This window comes from Vidua chalybeata, chromosome 5 (assembly GCF_026979565.1).
Source record: "Vidua chalybeata isolate OUT-0048 chromosome 5, bVidCha1 merged haplotype, whole genome shotgun sequence".
Classification (NCBI taxonomy): domain Eukaryota; kingdom Metazoa; phylum Chordata; class Aves; order Passeriformes; family Viduidae; genus Vidua; species Vidua chalybeata.
Genome location: NC_071534.1, coordinates 14,529,390 through 14,555,341, shown reverse-complemented (window position 1 = coordinate 14,555,341; position 25,952 = coordinate 14,529,390). Strand labels below are relative to the sequence as shown.

Sequence of the window (25,952 nt, the reverse complement as noted above, 5' to 3'; positions counted from 1 at the left end):
TGTGAAAAGGGTGTGTTCCCTGGGTTTGGTTTGATTGGACAAAGTAGCCAAACACGTTGATCTCATTTATTTACAGAGGTGAGGATTTTGAGGGTGGGTTTTTCCCTCTATCCGATTGCAACACTGGGCTCTAGATAGGCACAGCTCTTCAGGCCATCATCACATGGTAAATGTGAGGCTGCTGCACGCTGCAGCCCTTCTTGGTCAAGGAACAATTTTTGGAGAGAAAGCATGCCAAGATACACGGTGCACGTCCGAGGAGAATGGCTGGCAGTGCCATGCCTGAGCTCCACAAACACCATTGAGTGGCTGGGAAAGGAAGCTGTGAGACGGTACATGAAAAACAAACCTGACAATGGGGGATTTGCCTCAGCAGAAGAAGTGAAGTTTTACATTCGAAGGTGCAAGGGACTCGGCTTGCTGGATCTTGATGATACTGTGGGGGATGCTCTAGAAGACAATGAATTTGTTGAAGTTGGTAAGCAAAGCCTGAAGTATTGCGTTGTAGAGTGACTGTGTTGTCATCTGAGCCGGAAAACTGTGCTTTATCTAGATTAATCTAGAATTGCACCTGAGAGATTGTCTACAGTTTTTATGGAAAAATGCCCAATAATTTAAGAATATTTAAATTTTAGGAACAGAACTACATAAAAGCTAGAAAGTACAGGATTCTATATGCATCTTCTATATCTGCTGTAATATATAGCGTAAGCTGTTCTGTCTTAGCTTTGGAATACCTTAAATACATAGTTCCTTGTTATTTTCCCAGAAGCATGCAAGTATGTTCAGGGCTGATAACTGGAAATTAGAATTCTTATTGCTGTGAATTGTAATAAATAACAAATTAACTTATGTCAATAATGCAATTTAATCCTGTACATGTTTATTCTGTATATTTCTTCTAGTTATAGAAGGAGATATAATGTCTCCAGATTTCATACCATCTCAGCCAGAAGGAGTTCATTTGTATCCTTTTTGAGTGCTTTGTGAAGTTTTTACAATTACAGATTTATAGTTTTCTAGATTGCCTGTGTTTTTTAGAGTTCCTTCATTCTTAAAACACATTGCCAGCTGTAATTGAGTGGTCACTGCCTGTGAAATCCTGTCTGCCCTTTTACCTTTACAAACTTTTCAGATACAGCAAATACAGAGAACCAGAACAGGTAAGAATCACCAATGATTTTACAGCTCAATAGCAAATCCTGCTACTCACCAGAAAATGCTGAGAGTTCAGCCAGTGCAGCATTCACAAAAGCAGGGGCTATTAGATTGGCTGGGTCTAGGAAACTAAACTACAATGTGCTTATTATGTTTTTGTTACCCGGGTTCCTGTCTTATGAATAAGCCTGAAGAAGCTTCCTGTCATTGCTGAGTTGTGACCATATTTTTTATTTATAGTGATTATTAAGCAACTTTGTATGTATCCATATCCCAAACTAAAAGATGGTTCTTTGGTGTAGTATATTTCTTTAGATGGCAACAGCTTAACAACGAAGGACTTGGTCAATTTAGGAAAGGGACTCTACAAGATAAAGGTAAAAATTCTGAACAAATGCAGATAAAAATTACATGTTTATTTTTCTATGGCTAAATAATGACAAATAAGCTTATATATAAACTACTTATGTTTTAGCTTACACCTGAAGCTGAAACTAAAGTCAAAAAATCACGAGAAGTGATTGAAAGGATTGTAAAAGAACAGACGGGTAAATATTTTTGCTTTTAACTATTAGAAGTTTTTTTTTAGTAATTTTTTAGAAGACTTCATCAGGTTTCCTCCTTAACCAGCAGTGTACATTTCTTGCAGTTGTTTATGGAATCACCACGGGTTTTGGGAAGTTTGCCAGGACTGTCATCCCAAACAGTAATCTGAGGTATGTTGTGTGTACAGCCTTCTCCGTCCTTTCTTTTCAGGAGAGCGGTTTGACCCTGTAGTTGGGGTTAAAAGAGAGAACTGCTTCAGAAATTCCTTCTGTTTTGTGCAAAATAAAACCTGATGAGACTTTTTTTGAGGTTTAACATATTTTCTTTTTCTCTGTAGGGAGCTTCAAGTGAACTTGGTTCGTTCACATTCTGCAGGTAATGAGAGATTGCTTGGTGTTTCCCTTTTCTGCGCTTGTTGGTAGTGGGTGAGTAACTGAGAGGGTTCTGTTACTGTTTCAGGTGTGGGGAAACCTTTGACCCCAGAGAGAACTCGCATGCTGTTGGCACTGAGAATCAATGTCCTAGCCAAAGGATACAGTGGAATATCCCTAGAAACCCTCGAGCAAGTTATTGAAGTGTTTAATGGTAAAAAGATGCTTAAAGAAAATCTTCCTTTCCCTTTTTTTCCCTTTTAACTGTTTTGTTAAAGGGTGTAGCTCAGTGGGTCAAGATGCAGATGTTGTTGGTCTTTCAACTTGGTAGTTGAGAGAGATCAGGACTAGAGCTGCAACAAGAGTAGTCCTGTTGGTGCCATTGTCCATGATTGTAGGCTGTTACTGTGGCCAAACTTATGAGCTAGCTTTTCTGTTTTCCAAGGAGTTTATCAAGGGAAGGCTCTAAAAGGAATGATTTTTGTTTTCTTTCTAGCATCCTGCCTTCCTTATATCCCAGAGAAAGGGACAGTTGGAGCCAGCGGAGACTTGGCCCCTCTCTCTCATCTTGCTCTGGGATTAATTGGAGAGGGAAAAATGTGGTCCCCGAAGAGTGGCTGGGCTGATGCTAAATATGTAAGATTTGTGCAGCTGATAGTTTCTTTTTTTTAGCTTGCTGACTCATTTTTCAAACTGCATGTAGCTTTGAGAGAAAGAAAGCTTTTGCTCAGATTAGTAACATGTACAAGTCTGGATTTTCTCTACCAGTTTGAATTCGGACTAGGTTGCCTTTAGCTACTTATCCTCTAATTTGAGTAAGGTGGATCCATGGAAAATGTAAGAACTGACCCACATGTCACTGGAGCAGACATAAATTTGTTATTGAGCCCTAAAGAAATATCATGCCATAGTACCGCTATACAAGATACCACAGTGACATAATTTATGAACTGGAGAAATGGAGAGGATATGATACCAGCTATGAAAGAACTGTTACTGTATCTTCAGCTTCATGAGCATCAATACTTTTCTAAAAAATCCAAGATCACCTCTCAAATGCTGAGTGTACCTGGAGATTTACTGGAGGCAAGATCTTTGCAGTAAAATTTCTACTGATTTTATAGTGGCTTTAAGTAAATACACAGGCTTGGATATTTCATTTTTGATGAATTAACTAGGATTACAAGGAGCCTTTATATCATTCTCCTTCACAAGATGGAAATGTTACAATGAAATTAATTTTTAATCCATTGTTATTCTGTCACCAACACATCAGCAGATTGATCTTGTGTTAAGTATCTCCAAGTCTGGCCCCTCCAAAGTCTTTCATGGTAGTTTGTTCTGCTACACCTATAACTCCTATCCATGAATATTTGAACACCAGACTCATTGATGGATTGATACGTGTACATCGCTATAGTCTGAAGAAAGATTGAGGACTACACAGGGAGAGGAGTAAGGAGGAAGCAGACCAGGGTGTCCTGGACCTTCAAGACCAGAAGTTATAGCTGTACACTTCTGAGATGCATTACCTCTTCTATTGGACAGGGTGAGAGGATTAAATGAGAAATAAGTTATGCTGTTTCTCCACTTCCTGCAAGAGTAATTGCCCTATAGAATAGACATGTACAGAATGAACTGGATGGGACGACTCCTGTCATTAGAGATTTTCTATAGAAAGGATTAGGGATCATTTAAAAAGGAATAATTTATGCCAAGCCAAAATGCTATGAGGCAGGGTGTAGGCAGAACTGCCTTCCCAAGAGGCTTCCAGCCTTCTTTCCTATTGCCCTCTCCCATCATCTAGAACATGGTAGATATTAATGGGCTGTGACAGTCACATATATCTTGCTTCAGTACTCCTGTTACCTTCTTGTATTGGCACTAGAAGTGAGGTGCTATTTTGGAAGCCCTTTATTTAGCCCAGCAGAAAAAAATATGTGATATGTTTGTGATATAAAGCTCTTTTTCTTCCATCACTTAAGAAATTTGTTAATATTTCTGTTCATGGAAACATTTAAGTTTTAGTGACTTAATTTTATGACTTTAGTGACTGAAAAGTATTTTTCATTAACTGCCTTGGCATTTAACTCCTTCACAGGTCCTGGAAGCCCATGGACTAAAACCAATTACCTTGAAACCAAAAGAGGTAATAAAGTATAATGACGCCGGCTGATGAAAAAGAGCATAGTCAATCACTATCTGCTTTATATGTACAATAAAAGCATTACATGAATTAATAATAATTTTAAATCAAACTTTAGAAAGATAATGATGAAGTGTTGTCAGGAGTGGGATTCACCACTCTTAGTGTCACTTGACTTGAAATGACAGACCCAAGCTTGGTGTTCAGATTGGCTCTGTGGTCAGTGGGGACAGACAGGCCTCTTCAGAAAGCACTTTATACCATCCTGAAACAGCTGTCTAAGAGGCACCTCAAGGTACCTTATCTGCCCTTTGGCCATAACAGGAGGTCAGATGACTGACTTGAAGCAGGTATCTGACTGGCTTGGAACTACTGGTGCTCCAAGGGTGTCTGCAGTGACTTAATGGGGTCATGAGCATTAAAACTTTATGTAGCAAAGATGCTCAGGCAAGCTGTGCATTTTATGATTTCAGGATGGTCCAAAAAGCTAGGCAAAGGTCTTTAACTCCTTCATGTGAGGAGGAGAATTGTCACAGACATGGGGAATTGTCACAGCGTGTGGAATAGCTGCAATGAATTTGCTTAACATCTGCTCTCCCTTTGAAGGGTCTGGCCCTCATCAACGGGACACAAATGATCACCTCGCTGGGATGTGAGGCGGTTGAAAGAGCCAGAGCTATAGCGAGGCAAGCTGACATCATTGCTGCCCTTACACTGGAAGTCCTGAAGGGTACAACGAGGGCCTTTGACACTGGTGGGTACTGGGCTCTCTCAGTCTGCTTGCTTAACAGCTTCTGACAAGAGAGGCACAGCCTGACAGTCTAACTTGTCTTACTAGATATACATGCAGTGCGCCCGCATCGAGGGCAGGCTGAAGTGGCCTTTCGATTCAGGTCCCTTCTAGATTCTGACCATCATCCATCAGAAATAGCAGGTGAACAATCTTAACCTTCACCCTCTCAGACTACCAAGACAGGCTGGGTCCTTCAACAGGACACAGTGCTTTTGTGTAAGCAATATTTGGGTTTTGCCCTCCTTGTGTCTTCTAGAGAGCCATAGATTCTGTGACCGAGTTCAGGACGCGTACACAATGCGCTGCTGCCCTCAGGTAAAGAGTGACTTCTAGATCCTTCCGTAACAATAGATAAATGATGGGGAAATTTCCACCTCAGAAATACAGTCAGTTATGTGCCGTCTGACACTGTTAGACGAAGTGGCTTTATTTTGCTTCTTCTTTGCTTCACGGTAGTGTTAATGGAGACATGCAATTTTTTGATCATGTGCATGTACACATCAGGCAGCATCTAACAAAGCTGTGTCCAGATCTGGGAGAGGCCAGAGGTTGGAAGCAGAGGGAAAGTGCTGCTTTCCATGCTTGCAGATTTTGTAGGGATTTTCTTCTGCATTGTTGTTAATAACATGAACTGGGTGTTTCCAAAAGCCAACAGAATGTAGTATCTCAGACATATTGGAAGAGCTCAGTCCTATGGGTTTTAACAGGAGCAAAGCTACTAAACCAGTGGAATTAATGAAAGTTCATTATCTAATAAGAGGTTTTGTTTTCTGTGAGTCTTTGTAAGGCTACTTCTTCCCTCATAACACTTCTGCCACTGAATAAATACCTTCCATTTAGGTAAACCAACCCAAATATGTAAAGAATGTCATATTCAGATTACTCTTTTGGCAAAACTGCCATAATAATAGTAAATACCACCTTTGAAGTGTCTAGGATTGGCAGTGATGTTCCTGATGTTAAAAGCAAATCCAAGACAGTCTTCCATGTGTGAAAGTCAAGTGGGATAGTGGGAAAGAGGGTCCCTGCAGTGCAGTCAGCATCCTGAAGGTGAACTAAGTGCAGGTACTAAGCTCAGACACCAATGTCCTTTTTCTAGGTCCATGGAATTGTAAATGATACAATTGCTTTTGTGAAGGACATAATGACGACGGAAATCAACAGCGCCACAGACAACCCTGTATCTTTTCGATTAATTTGTTACTATATAAAATTCTGCTTGGCCTTTTTTATTCTGTTCTTCTGTATAGTTACTCACACTGGAGGCAAAAAAAGTCATAACTGGCTTTGGTCAATAACTGCCATTATTTGCAACAGCAACCTCTCTTCCTTTCCCTATGACTGCATTGAAGGATTTCTGTCAGCTCTGTAATGCAGGGCTGCATTTCTGTCAGCACTGCAAGGATGCTGTACATAGCATCATATCAACTGCTGATAAGCATTATTGCTTTTAATCTTCTAAACATCTTTTTACCATTAATTAGAATCTAATCCAATTCTTTGAATTGGAATTAGTCCAATTCTAATTTGGACTAATTAAGTGTCAAAATTGTAACTGCCATGGAAAGAATCTATCAAGGAACTGAAAATCTATGCTAGGATCTGAACAGCTGGGTTTTTTTGCACCCTCGATCAAAGACCTCATTTTATGTAGCTTATTTGAAAAAAATACATGTCAAAATTGTACCTACAAATTTGAAGAATTGAGATTGTGTCTTCATTTCCTGAAAAGTGGAAGTGTGGATGAAATATCATGTGCTTGCAAATAAAAGCCTATTGGCACAAACATTCCTTCAGTTAAGATATTCTGATTACTGGCAGATATCACTCATGTAAACTGTATTTCACTCATGTGGGCCTTAACTTCTCCTTAAAGATGGTGTTTGCTGAAAGAGAAGAGACCATTTCTGGAGGAAATTTTCATGGTGAATATCCTGCAAAGGTAATTCAGCATTTGAAGAAATGCAAAAAAATCTTTTTCTGGTTTGTTTTTTTTCTTCTGCTTTAATGAGATCTTCTTCTGTAGGCTCTGGACTATTTAGCAATTGGTGTGCATGAACTCGCTGCAATTAGTGAAAGAAGAATTGAGAGACTCTGCAACCCCTCTCTCAGTGAACTGCCTGCATTTTTAGTCACCGAAGGAGGTCTGAACTCAGGCTTCATGATTGCTCACTGCACAGCAGCTGCCCTGGGTGAGTGTTTGAGCAATGACACAGAGAGAACAAGCTAGAAAGACTGATTTTTTTTTCAAGACTGATGCAGTCTGATAGTAGACACAAAGGTATCTGGCTCCTGTTTTCTCTCTCTTCTCCATGTGTTCTGTGCAGTCTTGTCAAGTATGAGCGTTGGTGTAGCTGCAATTATTTCAGTTCAGACTTCCTTACTCTGCACCAACCCTTGGGCATGTTCAGTGCTCTGAGCATGCAAACTCTTAGTGGACTTTGGTATGAAGGCTTGTCTCAAAGGTGGCTTGATGCCTTCAGTACTGGGCTGTCTCCATTTGACAGCCTGGTCTGCACATCAGTATCAGACCCCACAGTCCTCACAAGACTGGAGTTTGCAGGGGAGCACACTGAAATTAAACATCACTTCAGTTTTTCCTCTAGTACTCATGGCTAAGGCAACAAGAGCTGGCATACTACAGTTCACAGGTTCAGGGAAGCATGAGCCAATATAAACATGCTATGAGAAGAGAGTAAATTTTAAAAGTTACAAACAAACACAGGAACAGAGGATATCAGTTAAATGTGTAGATAAACATTCTGCAGAAAAACAAATGAATTAACTAAATCAGCAGGCTAAAGGGACCCTGTTTAGAGGCTGGTTTGGGAAGTGGGTCTGGAAGAGAGCTGAATGCTCATCCCCTTGTTTAAGGGGTGGAAGCTTTACCTTTGGCTGGGGAGAGTTTAGGATGGCTCCAGGCTTCAGCTGGTTGCATGGCTTCAGGTTTCATTGCACACTTCTGCAAACTGGGGTGGCAGATTCTAGGGTGTTTGTGATTTCTGCAGTGGGAAATGAAAATTACAGCCCTGCTTCTGCTGACACTAGAAGTCCATGGGTCAAAATCATCTCATCCTGATCCATACAGCCAGGATTTTATCTGGAGTTTGAGTTCCTTTTATTTTTCTTAACTTCTTTGTTAATCACCAATATTTTTCAAATCACTCTACCAGTTTCTGGGTTGTTTGTGTACCAGCTAATGTTTTTCACTCCCAGGGTTAATAGATAAATCTGAAAAAAAATTGCAGATATTTTGCAACACCACTGCATGTGTATGTCTGCCCCCGCTCCAGCAGCTCTGTGCCTGCCAGACCGAGCTGTTTGCAGTGATCACATGCAGCCTCTCTGGGACCTGCCATCATCTGCCTGAACGTGCCAGCTGGGCTCTGGTCCTAGACTGTCACTCCAGCCTATTTGCAATTGGTGTCACCACCTCTCTGTTGCTCCTGTTGCTTTTCTGAAGCCGCTAATTTGGCGAGAGCATTACACAGCATCCCGCTGGGCTTCAGAAAGAAAAGGCCAAGTGCAGCCAGAGTGCTGTGAATGCAGACGTCATTTTTCCTCTTTTAAAGAGTAGTTCTCAACTCAAATTGTCATTGAATGGTTCCTAAGGCCTCTCCTGCAACCATTTGCCTGTTGTTTTTGGGTGCAGAATGAGAATTTACTCCAGACTGTACACCTGGCTTTCAAAGCTGGAGTATGTCACCCCCAGGGACATGGGCAGCCTTGTAGCGAGGTGAGGGAGGGAGAGGGTTTGTATTGCTTTCCCCCATCTTTCTAGAGGAAGTTCTGAAAGTGCCTCAGCTGCAATGAGCAGACTAGATGCTGATCTCTAGCTGTATTCTTGAAAGCAGGGGAGGGGTGATCTTCGTGACCAAAAGCAGAGGGAGCCAATGCTCTTTACAGAGAGTTGCCCCAGAGCAACAGGAAGAACGAGGCTTATGTTTCAATTATGCTGTCTGCTCTTCTTCTTCAGTTTCCTCCAGGCCTTTGAGCCACAGCTACTCAAACTGGAGATAAGGGAGTGAAGAGTGAGCTGTCATTCCATATTTGGTTAATATTTGCATCTAAAGACTGCTGTTGGTTAGTGTTTTCAGAGGCAATGGTAGTTTTCAAGGTGGTTATTGCAAATTACTCAGTCCAGGTAAAACGCTGATGCATCCTCGAAAGAGGAGCAGTAGTTGGACCCAAGGTGATGGACAGGCCCTTATCTACATGCTGTCCATTGCTTCTGCTGTCTCATGCCTATTCTGTCCTTCATTCATTGTGTTGGGTTTTTGCAGTGTCTGAGAACAAAGCCTTGTGCCACCCCTCTTCTGTGGATTCTCTCTCAACCAGTGCTGCTACAGAGGATCACGTGTCCATGGGAGGATGGGCTGCAAGAAAAGCTTTGAGAGTTATTGAACATGTGGAACAAGGTAAAATTAAAATTCTGATTTCCAGACAGACTTTGAATCATGAAAATGAGGGGCTAATATCAATAATGATCAGGTGTAAGGTAGGCAGATACAATGCAAACTTCTCCAGACAGAAGAATCTCTTCCAAAGTGCTGTCATTTTCCTGGTGTTTTCATGTGGGCTCTGGCAAGCTTAGAGGGAGAACTTTCATTTTTAGCCCAGGCCCCTCTTTTCTCAGTGCAAAAGAAACTTTCTGATTTATGATGGACATTAATTTGAGTATTCAAGTTACGCTGGAAGAGATTCCTAGGGATTTAAGACTCTGGTGACCAGGAGTTCCTGGTACACTTGAAAGGTCTGTACAACAGCACCCAAAATCTGCTTTCTGAAATGCTGGATACTGCCCTCAGCATCACCCATGAAATGATCCTGCCACTGGGCTGGCTCTCTGGAGGGTGTGAATCCGCTGGTTTTGCACGTTGCCTGAACCATATCATATTAATGAGAACAAAAGCCAGGGATAGCTTTAGACAGGAAACCTCGCCTTGAGCTGTACCTGCCAAACATCCCTTTGGCTGCTCTGGTTTCCTAGTTCTGGCTATTGAGCTGCTCGCCGCCTGCCAGGGCATTGAATTCCTCCGCCCTCTGAGAACGACAACCCCATTGGAGAAGGTCTACGACCTTGTGCGCTCCGTGGTGAGGTAAGATCAGATAAACACTTTCCCCAGAGGTTGCCTGCCTGGAGAGCAGCTGCTGCCAGTGGGGGTTAATGTTTGCCCAATATCTCGTTACAGGCCCTGGATAAAGGATCGCTTCATGGCCCCAGACATTGAAGCAGCTCACAGGCTGCTCGTGGAGCAGAAGGCGAGTGCTGGCTTTTGGCTTGTGCATAGGATTGTCTAGAACCCTTTTTCTTTGTCCATGCTAGCTGCTGTTTTTGCTGCCCAATCCTCTTCATGGTCAAGTAGTTTTGTAGCAAGTGGCAGTGACTCTCTCCCAACTATTGCACACAGAGCATTAGCCTGGTAACAAGACAAGATAAAGTATTTTTGCCTTGAATCCTTTCACCTTGTCCCATTGGAGCTGTATTCTTTCCCATCCATTGTCAACTCCCACCACATGCTTTTCCCTAAACCTTGCTATACCTGCCTCTCTTGTTCTGCTCCTCCCATACAGAATATCCCACACAATAACTTTTCTTCAGGGTTTCCTGAACTGATGCATTGATGTCTTAGATGACCTTTTCTTTGCCTCTGACTCTGCTGTTTCACATTCTTGTTCCACAGGTGTGGGAAGTGGCTAAACCTTACATTGAAAAGTACAGGAGGGAACACATCCCTGAATCAAGACCCATTTCACCTACAGCTTTCTCCCTGGGATCGCTGAGAATGGGTGCAGATGATAGTCATGACCACAGGCATCAGAATGAACTTTGAGTTGTGATCCTCTGGAAGAGAGCAGGTCCTTTCCAGAACCTTACCTGAGCACGGCTGTTCTACTCAAACTCAATGTGGTTTCTCCAGGCAACCTAGAGGACCTGTCTAGCTCAGAAGCACAAATAGATAGTAAAGAAAAGTCTCACTGCTTTCCTCATGTGTAAAAGACAACTTTGTCATGATAGTCTGGTTTTGACTGAATTTCATGAACTTCTGAATACAAATCATTCAGACTCCTGATGGAACCAGTATTTGTTTTGTCAACTTTTTGTTTGTTTTATCTCCATCAGTGCCAATGATACCAAACAACCTAAGTTTGATATTCTTACCTTTTTTCTCCCCTTTTGGGTAACTGCTGTGATCCCCTTCATTTTACCACAAGCAAGATTATCTTTACACTTAGTTCTTTTCTCTTTTGCAGATCATATGTGAGGTATAGGCTCTTGTATAAGAGGAGCATTTTTAGAGCAGGTGCTTCACAAATCAGGAAAGCTGTGTGCACAGGAATGTGCTATGGAGATCATTGCTCCAGAACAAATATATTCTGGTGATAGACTACGTTTAATGCAGCTTTCCAAGAGCTATGGACTCACACCTGCAATCAATAAACTGAGGCTTAACATACAGTTGTAGCAATCTATTTTCCTGTCATGTGTGTGATGATGAAAATGTAAAGCAAAAGCTTAATTTTGAAGTAAGTAGAACAGGTGACACAGGGGCTAGAAAAGGGGGAAAATGAGGCGTAGGACTAGTGAATGTGAACCAGTGCTGAGGCGATAGCACCAAGACCCACGCTCCCATGGCTCTCCAGGTCTCTGCCTGTCTGCCAGGGGCCCTGTGCCCATAGATGGGATCATGACTGAGTGTGCTCTGTGTCTGACAACACTGACCTCCAGCACAGGCTTTATTTTGCAAGGGAAGAGTCAGGGCATGGATTTCACCTCATGCTGCAGTGATGACAGGGCAGTACTGATCTGGCTGAAGGGCATTCAGCACAAGCTGAAAGCATCCCCAGGCTATTGGCTATGCTGCAAGGGACAGCCAAAGCATCAGTGTGGAGCTGCCTTTGAGTGTCTGACACCTGCCATGGTAAACTGTGCCCTGAGGAGAGTGCTCACGCCTGCTGGCAACCTAGCAGGTTGCCAAATGCCTTGAACATTCAGAGAATTCTGAATTCAGAGAGTTCAGAGATTCTGGGCCTTGCTTCCCACTCACCTCTGCTTTTGGCTGCCTGGGACCAAGGGATCCCCAGCACACACTGCAGCATGGACTCAGGTTTTGCACCGTGCCTGTGCAGAGCTGAGAGGCACCACTCTGCCTTCACCCTGCATTTAAGAAATGCCTGTGCTCCTTCCCTGACAGCCTTCCCAAATCCTTGTATAAACATTATTTATGAAGGCTGTCTTGGGCAGAATGGACTGTGCAATCACATACTTGGGATGTTCTTTCAAGCTTTATAAAAACAAAGTTCACACCCACATCTGGTACAACATCTGCTTGCAGGAAAACACGTCAGGTGGCAGGAATGCTATTACATTGTTTTAAAAACCGATTTGGTTGGCTAGCCTGGATCAAATAAAGCATGAAGAAAGATACTACAGAGGATGGCTTGCAGATTTTGGGTGCTAACAGATGTGCCCAAGGCTCAGGGAGATCAGAAGGTCATAATAATGCTTACACGTTCGTGATGGCTTTCAAATACCTGTTAATCAGAATGAGACCATTGTCCTTCCTCAAGGGTCTGGTTCACTAAAACACTCTGCTCTGACATAACCTGTATCACAGGTTATGTCACTTGCTTATATCAATAATTACTTTTGATGTGAAGTTCTTCATGCTTGTCAGGTGCAATTTTATGACTTCACCTTCAGAAAGTAAATCCCTTTTGCTTCTGGAGACATAATCCATTTGAAAATTTGAAGAAAATACTTAGACCATGGGTATTCAGAGACCCTCCTACTCCAGACCCTCTGCTTAGATACTGCAACAGTTTAAACTCTCCAGAGCTGTATCATCCTTTTTTCTTGTCCCAGATTGAGAAGGTGTATTCCATTACCATCTGTGTAGCAGTTGTCTTTTGTTAAGTGAGCAGTTTTCCTTATCTCTTTCACCAATCCTCTCTCAGGGGAGACATCTGCTGATAGCAGGCTATTGAATGTCACTGTGTGACTGATAGGAATTATAACATCCCATTGTGAGATGCTCCGCCCATAGGGAGGAGCCAAGCATTCCTAACTGGATATAATCTGGGTTTTGGGGACATCAGAGGCAGCCTTTCCACTGGTTCCCAAGAGGAACATCTGGGGTTTTCCACTGGACCCTCAGAGGAAGACTGTGCCCTTCTACAGGATCACTGCTCCAACAGAGCCACATCTGCCACTCCAGGAGGACTGCAGCCATTCCAATTTGGACTGCTACCAACACGCTGGCCAAAAGGGTGTCAGGTTGTCTTCTGACTCTGTCAGTGATTTTTCTTTTGTATTATTGCATGTATTTTGTTTCTCTTTCCTTTTCCTAATAAATTGTATTTCTGATTTGGAGTCTTTCACTGGTTTTGTGTCAGAAGATGACACAAGGAAAAACAACGCACCACAGCTTTGGTCACAATGAAGAGACTAATTTATTTTCTCTGACTCCAATCTTTTATAGTTCTCAAAAGGTGCCAGTGGATTGGAGGGTGAACGTGCCACCTCTCCAACGACACTGGACAAACTACCTGTACATCAAATTTCTCCACCTCTATGAAAGAATGCAAAACAATAGGTTGTTTACAGAAAGTTGTGTGGGAAAGTTCTCTACAAGAATGTAAACTCAGAAGGCTTTAGAAAACTCTTGATAATCAGGGCGACAGCTTTGCTTTCAAACCAGAACATTTCTACATACTGCATTCCTAAATGATGTTACAAGCTGGGGAAAAAAACAGTAGTTGAAAGAGAAAGAGTGCCTTTAAAAAGTTAGGCTCCTAAGTTTCAACACATCTTTGAGTAAAAGTTATCATACTTAACTTACCAGAATCACATTCAAACTTCCACAAACAAATAAGTCTAATGTTATTTCAGATTCAGCCTAAAATAAATAAAATTAGGTCTTTTCTGCAACATCTGTATGACACTGCATGTGATCTTCTCCCACCATATCCAAGGACCATCCCAAATGTCCATGCCTGAGCCCCTGGCCCTCTGTCACAGGTTACTTATCACACTCCCCAGTAAATCTTACCTGGATCCAGTCTCTGTTTATTCATTGCCAGTTTGTTTGGGTTGTTTTCAAATATTATAAGATTATAGATTAATTTAATAGAAAAACATTTTTGGAAACTGTCTTATTTAAGATTAATACAATTAGAAATTATTTTATTGTGCTAGAGAGAAGGACAATGGACGTGGAGATGCACCAAATGGGTAATGCTTGGTAAGGTTTATTTGAATAAGAGTAAGGAGAGCAGGCAAACAATTTATCAGTAAATACAAATCTGATTTGTCTGTTGCTTTGAAATATTCCATGCTAATTTGATTTTAGTAGCTCACTAAACTACTGCCTTCTCTCAGTAACTGCTCATTGTCTCACACCTCCCATTTTCATAAATGACTTTTCCTTTAACTATAACATAGTTGATCAATGCTTCATGTCCACCGAACTGGTAAATCAAGTGCTCCCACCTAAAAAGACAAGATGTTTAAGAATATGTAAACTTGCATAAGAGCAGGTCACACGCCCAGCATACCTGGCAATTTTATAAGACTTGCTTGAAAATGGCAAAACACTATTGCATGTCTACATGTTGTCTCTTGTTGCATGAATACAGTGAGTCTATCAGTAGAGAATTTATTCCAGAAAATAAACACATATTATCTCTAGGTAATTTGTAGTTAGGCATGGATTACTTGTAATAACAGCCCCAAAATCTAAGGCTTTATTTTCCACTGGAGTAATTAAGGAAAATGAAAATGGGTCTGAAATGCTACCAGCGTCCCTTTATTCAGTGAAGATAACTAAGGTTAAAGCACATTTCAAATGCCAATGGAAGAACAAACCTTGATGAATTTATGATAAGAAGATCCCCCTGCTTGCCAACCTCCAAGGAGCCATGTGTGTCTGATTTGCCCAGAGCATAAGCTGCATTAATGGTGGCAGCTGCCAGTGCTTCATTCATTGACATCTTCATGTTTACACAGGCCAGATGCATCACCATAGGCTAGGAGGCAAGGAAGGGGACAATGGCAGTTACCAGGAACACAAAGCTATTTATACTTCAAATCCATAAGCACTCTTCTTCTTCCTTGCACAACAGAAGGAGCTGTTTTGTACAACATAAATTTTGCCAAATCCAAAACGAGAACTCTAAAATCAGTAGTTTTGAGAGCATTTTCAATAGGCCTCTCAGTGCATATGAAGGATGGAACCCATTCTGGTTTCAAGAATTTCTGGCAAAAACTACCAATACACAGAAACAAACACAGACAGCTGTCTGCATGGGACATGCAGCTCTTCTTGTGCACATGAAACCAGTTTGAAGTGTGCAAGACCTACACACAAGTTGTACTAGTAAGAAATTTCATAATTCTATGGTTTCAGTATTAGGATTATCTTACCATTGAAAAACAGTATGCATTAGGATTAAAGTCACTGCCAAGAGCAACTATAACACCTTCTTCCAACATTTTTCTAGCTTGAGGTTGCTTCAGTCTAGTGGGAAAAATAAACTTATCAGTACAATTTGCTTAGTTATCATACAATGATTTACAAGGGCAAAAGTCATCTCTCAGTTTGATTACATTCATGCATTCAGTTATGCTGATCCTAATGGAGATGAAAGCTCAAATTCTCCTCTTGCATCCCTACCTGTCACCCTATGGACAACATAAATGGGAAGTGTGAGCCACAGCTTTTGCAGTAACTGCATGTGGCACCAGCTAGTGTCAACCATCAGGCTCCAGACCACTGAAATTCTAATATTTATCCAGACCTCAGCCACTTAAGAATTTACAAGATGAAAATCTTCATTTCTGAAAAAAACTAATTTTCTAGTTCTTACAGCTTCAAAGACAGGCTCCAAAATATGAACAGTGGCACATGCAATGCAATAGTCCCTTCCCAATCTTTGAGTCTGTGAGTTTAGTCTGCATGTATTAGAGATCTTTCCACTTAGCAATTATAATGCAAAAGATGTTTTCAGTAACTTCAATATCTGGAATAGCCATTTCAAAATTGTTCAGCCCTTGGATTAATCTGTGTAGGTGTTTGCAGGGTGGGCACTTGGAAGTACACTCTCTAGGAAGTTTTAGCCATAGCCGCCATAAAGCCACTCCAAAATCTACTGTGAGATTTCTCAGCAATCTCACAGATTTTTGAGGATTTCCAGCAGAAATAAGACATAAGGAGGGAGGTTCATTCAGTTCTCAGTACGTGTGATTGACTTGACTTGACTGACCCAGACTGATCCTTAAGGCATAGATACACACTTATACTTTTAGATTAAAAGACCCTCAAACCACACACATGGATTTGCAGTTACAGAAGTTTCCCTCCAATCTAGTGGCCTTACCTTAGCATGTAGGCTGTTGTTGGCAGAAGGACAGCAGCACACTTAGCTCTTGCCATTGCCACAATACCTTCGTCACTAACTTCTTCCAGGTGGCTGATGGCCCGGGCTCCTAGTTCAGCTCCAAGCTAAGGAAATTTTCAAGCAAATTACTCACTAGTCTCAATTAATTCAGTTTAAAACGTTGTTTCTAAACAACTGGAAGAGACTATTTACTATTAATGCAAAATATACCAGAAGAGAAATAGTAAAGAATGCTTGAAAGAACAATCAGAATACAAAGACAAAATATTTGTTAATTTACTGCAGGAAAAGTTGATCACTTTACCCACCCACAGTGCAGAAGCACACCTTCAATGGTGTTTTTACCAGCCTAACACACAAACTACGTGTGGATGAAAATATTATCAATTCCTGTTCATAAAACGTCCATCAGAAAATAGTTCACAAAACTGAATGCTGCTTTCCATGGGGAAGCCAAATAGGCTTTTAAACCTATGATTTTGGGTCATTCTTGGGTGCATGGATATCCACCTTCCCGATCTGTATCTCATGTGGAAGATAAGCAAAGTCAATGTTTGATTAGCCAATGCACATTAGTCCCAGAGGTCAAGGCTTCCTCCCATGTCCTTACCTCCAAAGCTGCACATGGACTGCTCTTCCTGGCACCCGTTTCTATCAGATGGTCTATTTCATAAAGTCTCAGAAAAGATAATCTCAGTTCTCAAAACTGCAATTCTTTCACAGATGGGGCTCTCACAGGAGCAAAAATGAATGTTAAGAAAGACGTACCTCAGCAGATTTCATTGGATGCAGTTCATCACCATGGAAGTTAATCTGTAACCCTATATCTTTTCCAGCTTGAAGTATTCTCCTTGTAGACTCCAGATCAAAGACTCCCTTCTCACAGAACACATCTATATTGTTAACATGTATTTCACCACTTAGTTTGAGTGCTTTCAGTTTAGGAAGGTGGTTATTGATAATGTCGTCTGTGGCTTCAGTAGCAGTTTTCCCTCTAACGAAAAGAAAATATTATAGAGTCTTGTGAGTAACATCCTTGAAGTCTGGCACACACTCAAGTCATACATGCAATTACTGAATTACTATGGAAATTATATAAATATGAATCCCTCAAAAAAACTTCAAATTAAAAAATTAAGCCCCATTGTAATTCATGTATTCTCCAACATGAGTTACTTTCCATTCAAAGAATATTGGATTGTGTTACTGAATGTTTTTAATAATGTTGGCATCTTGGATGCTAACAAAGATATGGGATACTTTAAAATAATTTTTTCTGCTTTGCTATTCATATATTCTGACCTCTTTATACTGTATTCTAAAATATAACTATTTAATATATGTAAATGAGCATTTAAATATGTTAAATAGTATTCATACAATATTTTTATGCAAGTATCAAAGCTCAAAGGGGATATGCAGTATAGGTCATTATTTTTAATTTACCTCTCCTCCTTTTACACAATTCAGAGTGATGAAGAGACAACTGTTTCTAATCAGAGGTGCTTCCCAAGATTTGATTTGCCAAAGTCAGAATCATTTATGAATCCTCTATTACATAAAGATAACCCAGGAGATATCACTAAATGCCTTACAAAGAGCAAATAATCCCAAAATATGCAGTTGACGTAGCATTTTCCAATTTTAATACCTAAGGACAAGGGATGTGCGGCAGCTAAATGCCTGAGAATCCGAATGCTCATTTCGGGCACCGTACAGCACGCAGACACTGGCACTACGGAGTGCCACACGAGGCTGAGTCGGGAGCCATGCAATGGAATAAACTCAAGAAGCCAAATTCTGCCTCAATTTATAAACAAGGTTATAAAGCACAGCCCTTCTTCCATTCCCTTCTCACTGAAACAGTCATCTGGGTTGCTCAGCCTCTGACTGTGCCAAGGCTTCTCCCTTTTCTCTTTCTACTCAGCAGCCTTTGGAGGAATTTGGGCTGAAAAATTAGGGCCAGAGCCAAGACAAAACAGAGGGAAACACTAAGAAATGGTTTCACTTTTTGAGGGATATAATAACCCAAAATGCAAAACAAAACTGCTGTTGCTTTAATGCAATTTCTGCTCAGGAAAACACTTAAAAATTTTCTTTATGAAGTTGAAAATGATCCAATAACTATTTGCCAATAAAAAATTATAACAATTTTTAAAAATCAGGCATTCCCCAAATCACGAGTTTGATTCAAAATTATGACTGGAGAGACTAAGGAAGAACTGCAGATTTCCCCCTGGTCAAAATGACAACCCAAGCTTGAAGGATAGCAGCAAATGCAAGCAGAAGAACTTTCTGTGTTATGTTCAGTGTGAGCATCAGCCCTGGAGGCAGGGGTTCTGTGCTAAGCCTATGCTGGCATTTAGGAGTCACTAAATAATGCTGCCCTGCCTTCCTTCAAATTAAAATTTAGGAGAGCTTCCTATAAATATTGGCTGTTGTTTTACAAGTATGTTGTATTTTAGGAGTGCAGCAGAAGAAACCAATTTTCAATGCAAAGCAGCAGTACTTAACAAGAGAAGGAGAAGTCAAGTGCTACTACTTGGGCACGGCGTGAGCTCCGCAGTACGTGGAGGAAATGCCGATATCCATGGATTTCTGAGCACGTTCGATCACCCGGAGCATTTTGAGCTCCGTTTCCAAGTTCAAGCCGTATCCACTCTTGCACTCCACCAGCGTGGATCCTGCTCTGAGCATGCGGCCAAGGCGGTGCTGGAGGGTGGTGAACAGCTCGTCCTCTGTGGCCTTCTGAGTGTGCTCCACGGTAAAATGGATTCCTCCCCCAGCCTGGTGGATCTCCATATAGGATGCACCTGCCAGCTTGGGTTAAAGAAAAGAAAACAAAAACCACCCCCACACACAATTAGCTATGAACAAGTGTGTTTTCCATTCAAGAGATACTGGAAAGTACCTTGAGGTCTCTTTACAGTGAGAGAGACAAAGAAAGGAGGAAAAAAATCCCCATTAATTCTTCCTCCCTCCCCCTTTTCTTCTCTCTCCCTTCCACTTAAGTGAAGAAATATTGTAAGAAGCAGCATAAAGAGAATTACTCTGAAGATTTGCTTTCCCCTGAGTCCAAGCAGAAGAACTGATCTCTAACTCAAAATTCATTTATTTGGAAAAGAAAATGGAAGGAAAAAAAAAATCAAGACTTAGATGGTAATAGAAGGTGGCACTCCTGTATTGCTTCAATTAATGCAAAAATATACCAAGGGTAGCTGCAAAGGATGCAGGTACACTCCTCTCTCAGCCTATCAGTATTCAAAAATCATCCCTCCTTCCTCAGGTAGATTATCTGACAGAAATTATGTATTTTTCTATAAAAGAAAGATGAAAGTCACTAGGAAGTAGAAACAGTTATTCATAAAAAAAAAAAAAAAAAGGATGAAGAAAAATCCATCTCTCTAATATTATGCTGTTACCTTCATTGCAAACTCATGAACCCTATCACCAGCCCACACTGGATGTGTATGTGCATCTACCAGGCCTAAAGAAAACAAAGTAAATGTACACTTGAGTTACTTCACTGTGGAAGAGAAAATATTATGAACATACAAGCAAATTAAATAGACAGCAGAAAGCTCCCCTAAAAAGTCTCTATCAGTTATAGGGAAAAAAAATATCCAAATATCTAGGATTTTCTTCAGAGGCTATTAATTTTCTTTCAAATTTTTTTAGGTCTGACACCTTAGGCAAAATATCTCCAGGTAAATGCATCAGTTGCTGAGTGTGTCATGTTATTTTGATAGTTTTCAAACTATGGAAGAAAGGATAAATAGCAATCTTTGAAAGAGTTCATTAGACTTTAAGCCTGTACTCTTTAAAAAGAGGCAAACTTCTTAGGCTGGGTTTAGCACACTAGACTTCCTCTAGCAACATTTCTTACAGTGGAAGCCTTTTCTACAAGCTCTGAAACTGGCACTGCTGAATGGCAAGGCCACTGCAAGAGAAACAAAGGTCTGACAGCTCATGTACCAGCACCACTTGGAGAGTTTAACATGCAATAGACTTGCCCATCTTTTGGGGATATTTTTATCAGGCAGAGTTGCACAATTTGTGACTTAAATCCCTTTTGCCTCTGAACAGCTGTGGGCAGAATGGACAGATTGAGCTCTGTGGCTGAATGGATCAGGCTGAGAGAGTACAGAAAAGAGCAGTGAATCTTAAGAGCCACTCTGTGGGTAAGCTACATTTCTGTTGTGATCTATGATACAGAGGAACAGATCTACAGACAAAACAAGAGGAGACAGAGCTCCACCATGAAGCCCAAAAGAACCCTTGAATATCTCCAGTGAAGGAGACTCCACTACCTCTCTGGGCAGTTTGTTCCAGTGTTCAGTCACCTGCACAGTAAAGAAGTTTTTCCTCATATTCAGGTGGAGCTTCCTGTGTGCATCAGTTTCTGCCCATTGCCTCTTGTCCTATTGCTTGGCACCACTGAGCAGAGTCTGGAAACATCCTCAGGGCAACCCCCGCCTCAGATACTTACAGATTTTGATGAGGTCCCCTTTCAGTTGTCTCTTCTTGAGGTTGAGCAGACCAAACTCTCTCAGTCTCTCCTCATAAGAGAGATGCTTCAAACCCTTCATAATCTTTGTAGCCCTCCACTGGACCCCCTCCAGCTGCTCCATGTCTCTCTTGTACTGTGGAGCCCAGAAGTGGACACAGCACTCCAGATGTGTCTCACCAGGGCTGAGTAGAGTCCCTCGACCTGCTGGCAGTGCTGTTCCTTTGTATAATAAAAATACACCTACCTGGTAACACGCACTTCCCGGAGCAGTCAATTATCCTTTCAAACGTTGCTTCTGAAAACTGATTGCGAATAACATCCGCCTGGCCCACAGCTTTGATACAACCATCCCTGCAAAACACAGGCAACGACCAAAGAACGTGTGAGCCTGTTTAAAAGTCAAGTGCTCGACGACAGAGCTCCTGGAACAATAGGGCCAGGACCTTCAGGAGGACTGAAGATGCACATGTGGAGGTGGTTCGCTCATTTTACAGCAAACACAGGGGTAATGCCGTGCGTTTCAAGCTGTTTGCCATAACACTTGTCCTCTGCTTAGATCCCTCTGGATGACACCTCGGTACTGTCCCGCTCTAATTCCTGCTAGGTAACGCCGTTTTCCTCCTGCGGATCAGCGAGCACACAGCATCTGTCCGCAGGGCACTCGTCCCCTCCCTCAAATCAAACTGCCATGGCCGGGACCCGGACCATGCCCCGGGAAGACACAGCCCCTTTGGGACTGTTCTCCCAGTGGAGTCTGAGGAGGGTAGCGGGAAGCCTGGACTGCGTCTGGGGGATGCCTTCCACCCTGCTCCCCGATCCCAGCCGGGCCGAAGCAGAGCCCCGCGCCAGGGCAGAGCCCGTGGCGCCCCGCCGGCCCCGCACTCACAGCCCCACCACCAGGCTGGCGGCCCGCAGCACGCCCAGGCTGGCGGCGCCGTCCCGCCGCAGGTACGGCTCTCGCCGGCCGCACACCAGCACCAGCTGCTCGGCGTTCTCCAGCAGCAGCCGGTGCCGCTGCCGGCCCGCCATGGCCGCGGCCAGCGAGCGCCGGGGCCGCTCGGCTCAAAGTCCCCCGGGGCGGCGCTGCCTCCGCCCTCCCGCCCCCCGTGCTGCCCCGCCTCGCCCGGCACCGGCCCGACCCCGGCTCCGGACCCGGCCCTGCCCGGCTTGCTCTGCCCTGACTCTGCCGCAGCCCGCTCCAGGCGCGGGATGCTGTGCTGGATTCGGTCCAGGATAACGTGACAACATCTGTGCATCGCGCTGGTTCATGACCAGCTCCGAAGCACCGGGTTTTCCAGCTGGGGCTTCCCGGAGCTCTCAGTCCTCACAGCACCACCTGGAGATTTCCCCTTGCCAAGAAAATAGGAGCCTCTTATTTGGCAGTGTTTGTTTGCCCACGTGTCCCCTCTCCGGCATCCTTCACCTCTCCAGCATCCATAATTTTGCCCGGTCGCGCCAACCACCTTGCCCGCATCTCAGCAACAACACCCGAGGGACCATAACACCTCCCACCGCGCCAGATGTTCAGGCAGACATTCATTTATGCAGGCAGATATTAATTTATCCGATTCCAAGAACGAAACGTTTGTGCGATTCTGCTGCCCCCTACAGAACGAGGGATGGGAGAATCAGGGAGCAAATATTTGCTCCCAACACGGATTTTTTGGTTTTCTTCTCTCTTCACATATTCACAGCGTATAGGACTCCAGTACTCCCCAGCTGGAAAATAGAGTGTCTTTCTAAACAAGTGGTCCCTCAAACACTACTCCCAGGGTGGCAATCTTCTTTAGACACCTTCTTTTCTTTTAGAAGAATTGATTTTAAATGCTGGTAGCGTATCTATGTGCGTATACATATTCCTGTTCAGCAGAAACAGTTGGATATGTTGGCTCTTTGAATGAGCCCTTCTGGTGAAGTCTTGTTTGAAATGAGGCAAGATTTGAATCTAAAGCCAGTAATTTGTATTTAATATCAAACCTGAGAAGTAAGTAAAACTACAATAAAATTGTGTGTTACTTTGTGATGCTTCTCCACTGGCGTAATGCTGCACCACGACATAACCTTTGCCTTCCCCCTGAACTCTCACCTAGGCATGCAGAAGATTGACAGGAGAGCTGGTAGAGGAAGTTTTACCCCTCCCAGGAGTTCCTGCTGCTGACTTTGGCACTCCCCAGCAGTATCATAACATGTTTGAAAGCAGAAATCAAAGAGGAACCTGGCAACAGCATCATAACAAGCACAGAAGGACATCCTGTTGTGGGGGATGCTTAAACAATGGTGATGGGCTGAGAGCTGTTGTGTCAGGAATGAAACACAGCATGTTGCAGTGGACAGCGAAAAAAAAGGAAAGATCAACATACTTGTGAGCTGTGTTGTTACACTTTAAAAGAAAAAAATCAGTTTTGTGATCTAGGCTTCTCTGAGATTCAAGGTCAGATCCTGATTTAAAACCTCAGGATCGGTGAAGATTTTATGCTTAGTAAGCTAGGAGTGTTATTTTGTTCTAAGACTAAAATTCTGTTTGCAGAAGATTTACAGATGTGCTTGTGTATTTCTATATGCCCTCGCTCTTTTCTGGTGAAGAATTTTCTCTGTAATAGATCAGTGTATGAAAAAAGGTCAATCCACTAGAGTCAGGTTTCTGACATGCTATTTTTAAGAATACTGCCCAGAAAGGTAAGTGCAGGAATGGTTTCTAGGTTGCATCCTTAGGAAATTCTAGAGTTTGATTCAAACAGTACAGATTCTAAATACTTGGCTGTATTTTTAAAATGTTGACACAATTCACTGGATGTAAACAGAGAACTCTAGGGTGCTAAAGGAACCTTGCCCAAATTTCTCAAATTTAGAACTTTTAAATCACCTTAAAGTTCCAGTGAAAATTCTTTTTGAAAATAATCTTTAAATGGGGCATTTTCAATGAGAGAAAAAAATCCCAGGAAAAGTAGAGATAAAAAGTTGAGTATCAGGTTATTGATTTAAGGGATTTTATATCTTCTTGCTGTGCTTTACATGAGAATATGATACGATTATTCCTCAAGGACCCCAGGACACTGTCAGAGCTACATTAGAATGTCTGTTCTTGTAAACAACTTGTAATTAAAAATGAGAAGCCCAAAGTTAGAGATGAGTTTCAGATCAAATATTGGCCACATTTTCCTTAAATTTGTAGATTAGTTTTTTTCATCCACTAACCAGACCTTTCCAATAATACACATAGCATGATGAAATGTCCTCAAAGAGGACACTATGCATGCCTCAACACAAGTTAATTCCTAGTGAAATTTACTGAATGCTATTTCCCTGTTTAAAAAAGCAGCAGAGGTCAGTAAACCCTCAGGATCAAACAGAAAATGCATCATTTGGATGAAAGTGACGTGCAAATGTGGAATGGATCCAAACTAAATTGCAAATCTGCTACATACCTTTGACTTCCCTCATGTCGGATTGACCTTAATATCACCTTTACAAATACTTCTTGCCTAGTTTTGCAAAAGTGAATTCTGCATTTATTTTTTTTTTTTTCTGTGTAGAAGAACTTTGCATCTCCAAACCATGGAAACATTGCATTTGCTCAGATGAGCTTTCTGAATCCTCTGTTCCCAGATCTGTCTTTGGCAAATTCCATAATGGCCCAGGGAGGGGGAGACCTTTGGGGGAACACCACAATTTGCCTCAGGGGACACAGTTTGGTTCTCCCTGAGCACAGTACAACCTTGCCAACCTACATGCCTTGGTTTGCTTTTCACACAAACTGCAGCAAAGGAAAAGGAGAGCTTGTGTGTACCTGTGTGGGATGTGGGCACCTGGTAAAATTCCAGCATCTGGGCTGATGGCCAAAGCTTGTCCTTCTGTGAGCAGTCTGTGAGCTGCACAATACAGAACTTGAGTTTGCAGCTTTTCTCCTAGCAATGATAAGGATTTAGAGTCTTCTCAGGTAGGTTCCCATTCCCTAGGAATAGGAAAAGTTTCCAAGTAAAAAATAAACAGCAAACAACCTAATACCCAAATGAGAAACACAAAAAGAAGCTCGAAACTACATGTGGTATCTGTCATGCCTCACTACTTCTAGGCTCTTTTTGACCACCTTTTCACCATATTTAATAAGTGGTTTTGCAGTCTTGGTGAGTTGTTATAGTGATGGCCCTATCTGCTGATCCAGCATTCAGATAATACATGACAAACTCACCTCCAGTCCCACTTCCTCATGAAGAAGAGCAGCTTTCAGATCAGTGCCAGCCCATTGCAGATCAGTGCCAGCCCATTGCAATTGACTTAGATAATAAGGTGACAATCACAGCTGTTCCTCCTCCTATGCTGACACACCATCAGTGGCAGCACGGGAAGGGCACTGTTCTGCATCATGAAGTCCTTAACAAGATGTGCTGCATCGCAAACCAGGTGAGACACTTTTTTGCCTCTCATTCCTGCCACCACTCAGAACACATCTAGCTGTTCTGAGGTTTCCTAGGCTCATTACCAATTTTAAAGTACTCATTTATCCTTGTGATAGTACTGATTTTAGCTTAAATAGCTCTTTTCCCTTTCCCAATGGGACTGCTGAGAACTTCAGCAGAGCTGCAAAGCCTCCACACTGCCAAAGAGGGTCTGGTTTAAGCAAAGAAACACCTGCGCAAGTACATCCAAAATGATTTTTCACTCTTTATGGAAACTTACACATGTAAATATTAAAGGAACACATGGATAGCTCCAGGGATGACTTCCAACATGAGAGAGAAACAGGAAGGTATTTCTCTGCAGGATCTATCCTAACAGGCTGGTATCCTTCCCACAGTTCACATAACCAGTGTTCTATCCTAACACAGCCCCGAGCACCCAGCACTGCCCACTGCGGTTGTCTCTGAAAGGATGTGTGATCCCAGGCAACAGGGCTGGAGATCTGCACTCCACAGGCACCTACTGCAGTCACAACCTGTGCAGCTTTTAGGCAGAACATCTTCAAAACACGCTGAGGAGGACCGCGGTATCCTTTCCATTCTTCAGCAGAGACTCACAAAGCTCACTCCC

General features: G+C 42.4%; 2 protein-coding genes across 2 annotated transcripts; one reads left to right on the top strand and one right to left on the bottom strand.

Annotated features, from left to right (window-relative positions):
* The first annotated feature begins 143 nt into the window (after positions 1–143).
* HAL (histidine ammonia-lyase) lies at positions 144–13,388 on the top strand. The gene is made up of 20 exons (XM_053944051.1): positions 144–478; positions 906–966; positions 1,136–1,163; positions 1,461–1,535; positions 1,634–1,706; positions 1,808–1,874; positions 2,042–2,079; positions 2,164–2,289; positions 2,572–2,711; positions 4,177–4,224; positions 4,828–4,975; positions 5,060–5,155; positions 5,271–5,329; positions 6,114–6,194; positions 6,891–6,956; positions 7,041–7,206; positions 9,298–9,432; positions 10,005–10,113; positions 10,207–10,276; positions 10,699–13,388. The coding sequence occupies exons 1-20, from the start codon at positions 232–234 to the stop codon at positions 10,846–10,848; spliced, it is 1,983 nt and encodes a 660-aa protein (XP_053800026.1). The 5' UTR covers positions 144–231; the 3' UTR covers positions 10,849–13,388.
* Positions 13,389–14,250: 862 nt separating this feature from the next.
* Positions 14,251–21,979, bottom strand: AMDHD1 (amidohydrolase domain containing 1). Its single transcript, XM_053942988.1, has 9 exons — positions 21,811–21,979; positions 21,169–21,275; positions 19,837–19,901; positions 18,957–19,234; positions 17,183–17,408; positions 16,394–16,518; positions 15,441–15,534; positions 14,883–15,043; positions 14,251–14,507 (listed from the first exon to the last, which is right to left on the bottom strand). Exons 1-9 carry the CDS (start codon positions 21,951–21,953, stop codon positions 14,393–14,395), a joined length of 1,314 nt encoding a protein of 437 aa, XP_053798963.1. The 5' UTR covers positions 21,954–21,979; the 3' UTR covers positions 14,251–14,392.
* Between the last annotated feature and the right edge of the window lie 3,973 nt (positions 21,980–25,952).

Coding starts and splice junctions, on each gene's coding strand:
- HAL (XM_053944051.1), top strand. CDS start 232: ATGCCAAGATACACGGTGCACGTCCGAGGAGAATGGCTGGCAGTGCCA. Junction 2,080..2,163: donor GGTTCGTTCACATTCTGCAG/GTAATGAGAGAT, acceptor TTACTGTTTCAG/GTGTGGGGAAACCTTTGACC. Junction 5,330..6,113: donor CAATGCGCTGCTGCCCTCAG/GTAAAGAGTGAC, acceptor TCCTTTTTCTAG/GTCCATGGAATTGTAAATGA.
- AMDHD1 (XM_053942988.1), bottom strand. CDS start 21,953: ATGGCGGGCCGGCAGCGGCACCGGCTGCTGCTGGAGAACGCCGAGCAG. Junction 17,409..18,956: donor GGAGCTCACGCCGTGCCCAA/GTAGTAGCACTT, acceptor TCTTTTCGTTAG/AGGGAAAACTGCTACTGAAG. Junction 15,535..16,393: donor ACAACAGCCTACATGCTAAG/GTAAGGCCACTA, acceptor TTTTCCCACTAG/ACTGAAGCAACCTCAAGCTA.